We start from the raw sequence: 12,694 nt of genomic DNA, 5'->3' as shown, positions 1-12,694 counted from the left end.
AAACTGATACTATGATAAATCATATTACAGAAACTGAACTTAGACATTCTCATAGGCAGCTGAGTCAGAAGATAAAAGCCTATGGTCTCACAAGCATAGCACATCAAAAATGCAAGCATTAAGACTTACCTATTTCTTCTATTTCTTCCAAGAAATCGTTATATTCATCTAGAGTGGGAAAGTCTTCCTCTCTTTTATTATATCTTTGAGAGAAGAGAAAAGTATTTATAAAACACAGCAAGATGCAATTTCCATTCAATAAGGCTTCTGCTGCAAGCTGATTAAGCATTGATCTAGTTTTATCTACTGTGTGCTTTGTGACTCCCACACTGACCAGAACCTTTAATGGGAGACACAAGTGCCTGTTCCAGAGGAAAGGAGGCAGCCTGGAAGAAGTGGGTGCTATCTTTGCCTGTTGTTTGCCAATTCCTTTTCCAGGGTTACAGGTAAACATGAGCACAGAGGCCAAGATAGAGTAACTCCCAGCCAGCCTATTAACAAAGGCAGAGGCACAGTAACACCCACAGAAAAAAAAAGCTTTTCCAGAACTATCAGAAAAGGGAGTTTGGTTTTGTGCCAACAACAGAAAGCATATGTCAGCAGCAAACCAAAAATGCTATACAATTATCTCATTTCATATCAATAGACCATTCCAGCACTCATATTCACCTCTGCAGAGCTGGAGAAAGTAAAAAGATGAAGGGACAATTGGTTTAGAACATGGACAGTTTTTGAAAATCAAAACATGCAGACTTTCTTCCCAAGAAAATATAAAGCTGAGACTCTGCCTGATCTGTGGACCATGATACCCACGAATATAAAAGTCCCAGGAATTGAGGCCATATTCCATTTGGGGGCATTTTTTCTGCCTCCTAAAAACTAATCTGGCAAACCCAAGTGGGCCAAGCATTTTGTAATGTCTTCTCTTCTAACCAAACTTTATATCACATTTAGTGAACTCGGTTGACTTATTCCAGTTTGACTTCTCTTAACTTTAGTAGACTTTATAATCCAGACTTTATAAATTATTACTGCTTTCCACATCAGCATCTTGGTGTTCAGAGGCACAGTTTCCCCACATCTCAGCAACATCACAAGATTCATTTACTATTGTACCAAGTTTTAGATTAAGGCTGACAAGCTTATAATTTACCTGTAAGTTCACTTGGGCACACACAACTCTCTCTGGGTTGTTACATTTATCAGATTTTCTTCTATCAAAACATCAATTGGCTTGCTTACTTTCCTTATAAAATGCTGCTTACTGGCCACAAGGAGCAAAATGAAATTTTAGACCTCGTTTATCTCAATTTCAAGAGCTTTCAAATCTGCATGACAGACTGGTAACACCAGGCTTGTAAGGAACCATTTCCACTAACAATTGCAGTGTGAAGTAAAAAACAATGTGAACTCTCTTTTGCCCATTTTGATTTTGAAGGGAACTGGCCTTCAACTCTCAGAACAGGTCCCCAGGGAACAAAACAATCAAGGTCCTGTTTCTTGCTCTCCTGCCATGTCCCCCCCCCCAGTATCTAATCATCTCCATTTTGGAGCCAAGTCTTTACCAAAGAAGGCCACATAGAAAAACCCAATATTTTCTAACACTAAGCAGGAATCCCTCAAGGCTAAACTGAGAATTCAGCTTTCAATTGTTGCACAAAATCAGATTCTCTGAAGTCCCTCCATGATAAATGGAGTCAAGTTTTATGGTTTCCCACTTTAGAAAAAGAAAAATCTGCTCTGTACTACTGAATAAGTCGATTTTTTTTAAACTGTGATCCATGAAATACATCCACCTTCTGTTCTTTTAAATGGTGCCACTCACATTTTCAGCACTTTCTTCCGGATTTCCACTTCCTTGTCGACAGCAGGATCCTCAAAGAGCTGTACCCTGAAGTTACACTTCCTCAGGGGGGTGTCACACTCATGGCAGTTCCCAGCCCCTCTCACAAACAGCAGCTCCACACAACTCTCACATCTGTGGGAGAAAGGAAGGGGTGCAAAGGCACCCAGAGGTTAAACAAGAGCTGAAGCACAGGACTGTCCCCCCTTTTTGCTGTTGGCACAGCACATCTCCCCTGGATTTCACTCTTTCTGCAGCACCCACCAGTGGCAAGAGGCCAGGGCTCTCCACCCTGGCTCAGCAGCACACACACATTGATTGTCCCTGCCCAAACACTCTGGTTCTTTGCTGGGACCAAACATTAATCCAAACAAAATGATGGGGTCTGTATCAAGGGGGAGTTTGTTTACTGACACCAGCACACCCATTTCACATGGACCACACTGCAATATCCTTATTTACTCCAAGCACCACCTAGCTGAACAAAAAAACCCTGATTATTTTCTTGATGCTGCAGTGCAAGGGGAATTCAGTCCAAGCATGGATACAAATCTTGCCTGCAGACTTCCAAGCATCTGCCATTCCTATCACAGAGCAAACCTGAGCTAAACATCCCAGCAAAGCTAAATGAATCAAAACCATTTCAGTCAGCTACCAGCTTTATGCAGCTTTTCTGTGCCTTCTGGTAATATTTTTTAAATTGCATATAAAATAAACTTTGCACAGAGGTTGCACAGAAATAAACCAAAACCACCTCCCTGTTTTAATTCTGACCTACTGAAGAGTTCAGATTTTAACAAGATAATTGCTGACCAGTCAATCAGCATTCAATAAAGGAAAAACACATAACAAGAAAGCTGATTTCAAGAAAAAAGTACTTGGGTAGTAATAATGTACAAATTTCTAGCAGAGGACAACACCTGCTGCAGTCATTTCCTACTGCTGGGGAGGCAAAGGGGAGCCTATTTATAGCTTTGCTATATTGAAGCCAAAACAGTTGTACATTAAGGGCTAAGCCATGTTTTACCTTCACAAACCCAGCACAAAAGCTAAACAAGTTAAGAGAAACAACACGGACATGGCTGAGAAAGATCTTAAGCAAAACTTTCACACTGCTGACCTATCCCCAACTAAACTGGTTCTAGTCCTTACAGAGGCAGAGGTGAGGAGAGCCAACCAGTTTTACCCAGCTTCTGTTTTCAAGATTAGAAAGTGCAAAACAAACACAATTGTATCTCACAATTTAAAAAAACAAAAAAGCTTTTTTTTTGTTGTTGTTGTTGTTAACACATGGAGAACTACAGCTTCAGCCTGCATCTTGCACAGCAGCTGCCAAAGTTAAAGAGCAAACCTTGAATTTACTTGGGCATTGCCTGCTCCAGAATTCCTTTAGTTAGAAAACAAAGTGTATTTATAAATACAAATTATCTAGGTAGGGAAAGATCAAACTTCATTAGCACACTAAGCCTGAAAATTAGAAGCTGTTGGAACATGGACTCAATAAAATAATGAGAAATTAATATCATGTACATAATGAAAGCAATTTATGTCCCCAGTACAGGAGGAGCAATAGTAAATACAAGAGAGGAGGCAAGGCAGGGAAAGGGTTTTCTCCTTTCCTCCCCCAACCTGTCTGTGCATGCAGGAACCTGACATAAGGACAGCTTCAGTGTCTCCTTCATTCTGGCAGCTCGTGCTGTTTGTGTGTCTCTCCACACAGCAGCCAAAGCACAGAAAAGTCCCTGCCTCCTTCTTCCTAAGTTATGAATAGGAGTGTAAAGCAACAGAACTCAGCAGGTGGATCCAAGTGCAGGTGTTTGTATTGTTTTTTTATCACAGTATTGCCTAAGGACCAACAGAACAGGGGCTGCATGTGCAGGATATTATTCACAGACAGTAGCACCTGAAACTACTTCACTCCCCCCTTCCCTAAATCAAAGACATTTCAAGTTTGCACAGGACTTGACTATGGAAAAAAATCCCTCCTTGGAAAAGCACTTCATACAAGTGCTTCAATGCCTTCCCCAACTGCAACCACTGTTTCTAAGGCTGCAAAATAGCTTTCCATACATAAAAAGATGAGTCAACACCTCACTATGGGAATCCCACATCAGGTGATCACATTCTCACTCACTCATGCACATCCACCCTTATATTTATTTGGAGATAATTCCTTCTGAATTCAAAGGGGCTGCATGGGACAAGTCAAGGGCAGACTGGACTCTGTCCATCTCCTGCCTCCTCTCCCATCTCCAGACAGGTTTCATACACACAGATCCCAAGCTTCCTTCCCAGCAGATCTGTCATCCTGGCCCCCACATACAGCAGCCACTCTGCCACCAATGGTGATGTTGGGTCACACATTTCCATCTGATCCTTGAGGAAGGGAAAAAAGCCATTTACCCAGCCCTGCTCCAAAAAATTCCTTCTAGTTTCAAGGCAGAGCATGTCTTATCACCAGCAAGGCAGACTGTTATAAAGGTGGATTTAATGAAGAATTCACATCTTGAAATAATGATTTCAAAGTGTGACTTGAAAAAAGTTACCTTGCACTGTAAAATTTAAAAATACTTTTTTTTTTTTTTTTTTTCTCATGGATTATTTCATTAAAGATACACAGCAATTTCTGTGACTCACCAAAGGTGTCCAACTCATTCAATAGCAGAGAGGGACACCCCAGCACCACAGCTGGTATTAGAGAGCTCCTCATGGCACTCAGACCACACCATTTCAGGAGATCCTTCCATTTCTTTCCAAGTCCAACTCTTCCCCTCTGGCTCTACTGTAAGGACAGTTGACTGTGGAAGCAGACACCACTCTGCACATCTTTCACTGATAAACACATTCTATGTGGCTTTCTCCAAATAAGCAAAGCACCTGTTAAACTCACCTTCAAATCAGGGCCAAAACAGATGGTCCTGTGTTTTCTTAAATTAGGAGCCTTTAATTTGCAATTTTTTCTTCTGTGTGTGTGGATTATGTAGGCAGATAGGCTACACATACAAACTAATGAATACAAATGTTAATATTTTTAAAAATCTCATCCATACATTTGTTCAATACTGAGTTTGTCTGAAGACAACAGCTTCACATGAGATCTAAACAAACAGGGTGTGATGTTGCTGTTTCTCTCCTCTTCACACCGAGGTTGCACACCCTCTGCAATATGTATTCTACTTCACACACTCACTAAAACATTTCATTTCCTTTTGGATTTGATTTTGTGTCTTGAGAACACGTAATCAGGATGAAGTAATCAATAGAAGATGCCCAGGGACTTCCACATGGACATACAACAGGGATAACTATCCAGTAATGTCAACCAGGAACAATAAAGTCTCCTGATCTCTGACATCAATAAACATTAGAATGCACATTTTCATTTCATGGACAGTGGTTTTATCTGTTGTTCTTCTCTTTCATCCCCATTAAACAAAAGGCCCCATCTCTGAGCAGCCCAGAACACCACGTTTTTGGGGGAAGCAAACAAACCATCCACATGGTTTGGCACCATCAATGTAAAAACAGCACTACAGGCCCTCATGTTCAAGGACTTCAGGATCCTACTAAAAATGCTTTTGGTACATTGCAGAAAACAAGCAGAAGTTCCTCCCCAGAAAGCTGTTAAGATATTTATCAACTAAATTACACCAACTGGGAACTAAGTGTTTGTTTTGGACAGAGTGTCTTCAAAGGGTACAAGATTTGTGCCCAGTGCTGCATTCCTCACACATGCACACATTCACTTCATGCAGGGATGATGGCAGATAAGGAATCAACCCTCTGGGACACTGAAGGATGAAATGGCTCACAACATTAGCATAGCTTGATGGTGCTGCTCACTTTTTTAGCTGGCTGGCAAGGGAGCAAACAAAACAAAGGAACAAAATATTCTCTCAAAATTTTTTATTCTGCTGAGCATTACAAAAATTTGCAGGACTTCAGATACGCAGCCATTAATCATTTCAGTAAAAAAAAATCTTTATGGCTTTTGCTGTTGACTAGGAGTATTACAGAATGAGTTACTACCCTTCTTTACAAAGCCTATTTTTAGTACATACACTCATTAAACAGTTAGAATTAAGCAGTTATCAAACACTTAGAATTTCTAACCCCCCTCTTTCTTCAGCTTTCATAACCAAGATGTTTCTATTATTTAAAGTAACAAAACATATGATCCCTCTGTACTGTGGAAGAAACAGTTTTGATTAAAAAATAGTAAGTCTTCAATACATAGCCAAGACCTGAACCACAAACAAGAGGAGTGGAAAGAATCAGCAAAAATGATGTGTTTTCACTTGTTCCTCAATTTCAATGTCAGAGGGAAATTTACTTACAGAAGTGGAATGACTTGATTTATGGAGATGGAATATTAAAAAACAGAAAACACACACACGAGAAACCTTACAGAATGACATCTAGTTTTTTTTAATCAAAGATGCTTCTAGAAACATTCCTGGGCTTTTTGCTTAGCTTGGATTAGATCAATTTGATCTTCTCAAGCAGTGGTTCTTGAACTGAGACAAGAACAGCCCAATCTGGGGAGAGCAGCTGTCAAACCTGTTTCTTTCACAACCTTCAGAACATTGAACAAGTCCCAGTGGTTTCTGCTACATAGCCAAGAGCTCATCAACAATTTGCAGTTGGCCACTGCAGCTTTATTTTCTGGGCTGATGGACTCACAGACACAGCCTAGAAGGCAGGTTCTTCCTGGAGTCGGAGCAACCATGACCTCTGTGATCCAAAAAAGTCAAAAGATCCCAGCTCAAGCCATTTTTTCCCATCTTACAGGATAGGGACCAAAAGCAGAGGAAAGAGAAGTGTGACTCCAGTGACATCAAGCACATCTGAGAGCCTCAGAATAAAGGAGCTTAAGAGATCAGCAGGGAGTTAGGGATAAAAATCAGTCCTTTCCTTTTCACACCTCAGCTTCAGGAATCCACAAATCCTTATTCAAGTACTTGCAATAGCTGCTGCCTATGTTCTTTGGGCCATCTCTTCCCTGACTGCCAAACACAAGAGGGAGTTGGGAGAAGGCAATACCAGTTACTCTCTCTCTCATTCCTGTCCAGATTCTGTTCAGTTCTACCAATGGGGATTTTGCTGTCCTTACCTTGGGAGGAGACAACTTCAGAATGCTCTCAAAACCTTATTTAGCCAAAAAACCCAAACAATGGGTCTTGTCTTCAACTAGTAAATAAACAGGTCTCACAGGCAGCCCACGTGGCACACAGAGACTACAGCTCATCATGGCAATAGGACACAGCTTTCAGCAGGAACCACAGCTCTATCAGATTCAGATGAGAAGTGCTCAAATCAGATGAGAGTTTTGGGGTTTTACACTGTTGATAAGATATCTGCAGCTGTCTGCATTTCCCTTCTCTTCAGCCCAGTCACATGCACAGTGACACAAAATCTCAGAGATTGCTTCGCTAACATTTCATTTTTTCTCCAAAGTCTCAGGACTCCAGAGAGCTGATCTGAACCCCCTCATTTAAGCAACAAAGCAAAAGCAAAGAGAGATTCCGGTGCTCTGCCTGTGTTATGTCAATTCTCAGCGTCATCTGCCAGGCTGCTGAGAACACAATCCTCCTTCTAGACTATTTATATCTTTTGGGAAAAGGATGCACGCACTCCACTTCTGTTTCATTTTTGTTTTGCCAGACAAGTTCTGCTCCGTATCGAAGAAAAGAGGAGGTTAAATGAGCCAGACATCTCAAAAATGTAAGAGACATTCAGGCACAGTTAACCCATGTATATACTCTGCTATACACACCAGTTCACCTCAGCTGCACCAGAAACAAAGCAGACCAGGTAGTGGCTGAACAACAGCCTTGACAGACTAGCATTTCAAAAGAAAAATTAAAAAAAAGACATACTGAGTCAGTTAATAATAAACAAACATTTCCACCACCCATTGTGTTTCAACATCTCTGCTAGAAAACCATTTCAAGGGGCTTGGACCTGACAAGAGAATTTGCAGCAAGTTAAAGCTTAAATCACTTTTCTACAGTACAGATGAGCCTTTCTTTTTTCCCTAAGAAAAAAAAAATTAGGGAAGCATTTATGTTATTAACTCCTGATAGTGTAGAAAATTATTTCTATGGGTATTCAAATAAAAGTAGTTCTTACTGACATAGTGCTGCCTAGTCGATTAAGGACACAATCCTAAAAACATGTCTTACAGAACCATTCTGCCAGTTTGGTCAAACAACAGGCCAGTACTTGACAGGCCAATTCCTGACTCTCCAAGAGCAGCTGTGTGGCATTGAGAAATAAGTGCTTTCACAATGACTAGGCACACCAAAACCGACCCAGAATTTACTCAGTGTACCAGAACAACTACTCCAAATCCATTATGGTCCACTGGGCAAACACACGCACTAAAAAAATAATTCAACTGTGTCAATAGCCTTTTTTATTATGCTTTATTCTCCTTCAATGAGAACTTTGCAAGTTTTCAGAGTTCTCAGCAAATATCAAATTAAGCAGTTATCAGGATCAACAGCTGCCCACAGCACACCTGAACTTAAGTCACAATTATGAAATTTTCCAAGTCTGTCCAAACTGCCAAAGCTGCACTTCTTTAGACACAAACCAGCTCAACATCACCCACTGTCTCACAAGACAAACATGCTTATCACTAACAAGTGTGAGATCTCACACCAGGCTCCACATGAGACACGCTGTTCCCTTCTCCTTCCATATCCATTTCTTACTTTGTGACAAAGTCTGCACCGTGGTGTGGGGCTGAGCTGCCCCCAGAGCTGACAGGTCTTACTAACCCAAGTACCCTGAGCATTCACTTACTCCATCACACCAAACACCTACATAAACCAGAAAACACCTAAATAAAGGTAACAAAAAATAAGCACCTGAGGGTCCCAAACTAGTCATGACAAATCTTTCACTTGATCTGAAACAAGACTTCTGCCTTTTGTCCTGTATTTTCAATGCATTTTACAGTGTAACAACAGCATGTGGGAACAAGACAAGGAAATGTGGCTCTACAGTAAAAGGGGAAAAACATTTAAAGGTATTTGTGGCATGATGGGATATCCTGACCACATTACTGAGAGCTTGTCACGAGACACTCCCATATTTCATGTCTAATCTCAGAGTAAGAAGATAAAATTGATAAGACACATCTGTCAGAGAGCCAGGCACATGACCAAGGTTTTCCAAAATACAACAGTGGTTTGAGGTCTCAATGGGAAACGTGTAAAGATTTAAAAGCCCCTCAAAAATCAAAATCTTGAGCCATCTTTTGCAAAGATACTGTTGAGTGATCCATGAATGTTGGCTCATCTCCCCCAGCAATTGGGAGGAACCAAGCCAAATTCCTGCCAAGAGCGTAGACTTGTGTTTGACTTGAAGCATGAAAAGTACACAGTCCAGTTTCCTCAAGCTATTCAAATACAGAGACAGTGTGGGTGTACCTACACATGATGTAAAACAACTGAAAAAACAGCCTGGTGGAGCAACCACTGCATCACCTATGTCCTGGATAGCTCTGAAATCCCTGTCAGGGATCAAAAAACAAAGTGTGACAAAGTGATGTCCTCCCTACCACCAAACTTGTTTGGTTTGAAATGACTGAAAGAACAAGTTGCTATGACCAAGTGGGAGCTCCCGCATAAATCTTGGTTTATGATACAATAAAATCAAATGTTTCTTTTTCTTTAATTACAAATGAATGGCCAAACTCAAAGGTTAAGACATCATCTGCCATTCTGATAAGCAGCAGAAATACCAACAACACTGAGTACATATATTTAGCTTAGAAACACCAGAAGTGTCTCCCTACATGTTAAGTCAGCACCAACACCACAGAAGCTGGTGTAACCTGCACTGCTCTGCACTGTCCTTCCTCTGCTGTCCTCTCCCACAGGCCAGAATAACATTTGTGCAGCCACACAATTATTTTTTGGGTTATTTTTCAGTCAGATAAACTCTTCTATTGGGTGCACCACATATGCAGGTTACAGTTTGAACAAGGTCCCTGAGCTAAGATCTCAGGGATTTCCCCACTGGGTAGAAGGACATAAAAACCTGTTCTTCTCTCCCCAGCCTCTGAATCAACAGCACCCAACAATGTTTATTAGAATTTCTCCTTCCCTCCTCCAAAGGTTTTGGAGCTAGTTTATCTTGATCCAAAAGCATAAGGAGAGAAAAAAGACCCAAAAGTGTCCATCATTATTTCAGGGTACCCCAACAAGTTGCTTGATCAACACACCTCTACAAAGCTGAGTCAATGAACAGTTAAACACAAGCAATACAGTAACATGTGGGGTAGCAGACAGAGGATAAATGCTATTTTTCAGAATTGCTAAAAATAAGACAGCCAAAAGACAAATTATTGCAGAGTATTTTACACAAGATTATTTTACAGCCAAGTCCTTCTATAACAGGAACAGAAGGCAACACAACTTTTCAAATTCATGCATTTGAAACAAGTCACAGAGTCACTGGGAGCTCATCACTTGAACAGCATCAAGAAAAGAGAATGACAGCCCTATACCAATTAAACAGCACCTCGTGGTCCCCCTGCCAGGAGGTGCAGACAGGAAAAGGCAGATGGAAACCAAGGTGGCTTTGAAAGAGTCACCAGCAGGATGGGAGCTTTGACCTGAAGTGACCAGTGTGCTTCTGGTCAATCACACCCAAAACAGATGAGCTCATCCTATAAATGCACAAAAAGGCAACTAGAAAACCACAAGATTAGGAAGATTGGCTTTTCAGGAAAAACAGCAGAAAAGCCTGCTGAACTATAACAAGTTCAACCAACAGAGGAAAATTTCATACTGGAAATTGTACTTTTTATCTGTTACAACAGTGGGGGTCTAGAATCAAAAAGCAGTCAAAAAAATTAATATTACTTGGTTTTAAAAAGTGTTATAAGTTAACAAGAGGAGGACTGGATGACCTGATTGTCTTCAATAGGTAACCAGATTTGGTAAAGAAGATGTCTCCAGTCTTTTCTATGCTCTAACAACTGAAACCCTGAAACTACAACATCTAAGGAAGAAAATGAAAAAGGAGAAAGAAAAGCTGAAACTATGTGCATCTGGGCTATGCTTGTTTTTCTTTCTTTTTTTTTCAGTATTCAATCATCTGCTCCTTCTGCTCATAACAGTGATCACTCTTAGCCATCAGTCTAAATCAGTCTTTCAAATTAGAGATTTACATTCATCTATCAAAAAGGAAGTAATTTATCTTATCTGGGGATAACTCATAATACATATATGTCAGAGACCAAAACTTGATTCACTTGAATCAATTTTTTATATTGTGAAAAGAGAAAAGGTAAGATCACACCATTCTGCTTGCCCTTAATAGACAATAAAACACTCAGAAGAAACTGGAGTAAGAATCCTCAGCTTGTCCCTACTTCAGACAGAACATGTTATGGAGAGATATTCTACTTAGCATGTAAAAAATCCTTTCTGCAGCAAAAAGTGGTAGTCATGACTCAACAAATCATCCTTCCCTGCTCTCCAGTCCAGTACAGCCTCAAGGATCTAAATGCTTTTCAAGGCTGCTGCCTTTTCAGTGAGAGACCAAAAGCTCCAGTAGCCTTTGAATACTAAGGACTTAGCAGCATTTTTGCTGTTGAGATCACATGAGTTTTCTGGATTAATGTAGGTAATTTTAGATCATATCACAATTCCCTACTGAAACTTCAATTGATTAGGACATTATTTATTCCCTGCCCTAAAGCACCATTTAGAATGACTTGCTAAATCTCTGTTGGCTTTACTACTGCAATTTGAATAGCTGCACGTCAGAGAAGGAAGAATGATTCCTGTGAACTCCTTTAATACCTCACAGAGCAGAGCCCAAATGATTCTGAACATTAAATTGCAGAAAAACAAAGGATGCAACTCAGTAACACTTTATTGCCATCTTTCATCCAAATTCCAAACTTCATCCTTCAAGAAATAAGCTAGTCAAGTATGTTCTTCAAAGAAATGTTCTGCCAAATCTACTTTCTTGTTTAACCTAAAAAAGTTAAAGGAGATGTAAAGAATGAACCAAAAAACCAAGTAAAGGATTTTCAACTGCAGCAGGTCTCATTTAGGATGTGCCTGAAGCTCATTTACATCACATCACTTCCCAGCACTTCTGATCCACTGATGATCTTTTGCATCACAGGCACCTTCTCATGCTCTGTGCCTGCACTCCCTGAATCTGCACCACTGACAAACACAAGTTCTCCAAATTACAGGTTTAGCTTCGATTTCTGTAGCCCAACAGATTTTTATTGCACTTTCTTTAAATTCTTCTTTCTCTCCCCAGTCATAATTTCCCCCATTATAAGTGCAAAGACAATATTCATTAGAAAAACTCCACAGCAGCAACTCAGTTTCCCCACCTCCCTGGTCTCATTTGGGAATCTCCCACTTCCTACCAATTTTTAAGGGTCATTCCTCACTTCATTTTCACATAATCCCCAACCAACCATTATCACATCTTTTCTCAGCATGAGATAAAATATAGACTGTGCTTCATAAACAGTGGAGACCTTAAGATTACATTCTTGGTGGGACACAGCATGACAAATATTTCAGAGATGTCTTGAAATACCCTACAACATGCAACACGTGGCCAGTGAAACAAATCTAAAAAAAAAACCCCAACAAGTATATTTTGACTTATTAGGGAAAAAAAAATAAAAAGGAAAAACACACCAAAACCTCCTTCCCCCATCCCACCCTGGCCATTGAGCAGGTCAGGTTTCAATTTCCTTTCTAAGGGTGGCAGAAATCCTGACCTACTTAAAGCATAGTAGGGAACATTGTTTTTTGCATTTTAATTTTAACAATTCCAAAAAATGCTTTTTCCTCAAGC

General features: G+C 40.3%; 1 protein-coding gene across 1 annotated transcript in view; it reads right to left on the bottom strand.

Moving 5' to 3' along the window:
• The window catches only part of MNAT1 (MNAT1 component of CDK activating kinase), a 119,256-nt gene that overhangs the window by 83,605 nt on the left and 22,957 nt on the right, over positions 1–12,694 (bottom strand). The window contains exons 2-3 of the mRNA XM_033062360.1: positions 1,826–1,978; positions 130–203 (exon numbers count right to left, since the gene is read on the bottom strand). Coding sequence (XP_032918251.1) covers positions 130–203; positions 1,826–1,978 — 227 coding nt within the window. The remainder of the gene's footprint in view (positions 1–129; positions 204–1,825; positions 1,979–12,694) is intronic.

This window comes from Catharus ustulatus, chromosome 6 (genome assembly GCF_009819885.2).
Source record: "Catharus ustulatus isolate bCatUst1 chromosome 6, bCatUst1.pri.v2, whole genome shotgun sequence".
Lineage (NCBI taxonomy): Eukaryota > Metazoa > Chordata > Aves > Passeriformes > Turdidae > Catharus > Catharus ustulatus.
Note: the sequence above shows the minus strand (reverse complement) of the source record. Positions and strands in the feature narration are given on the sequence as shown.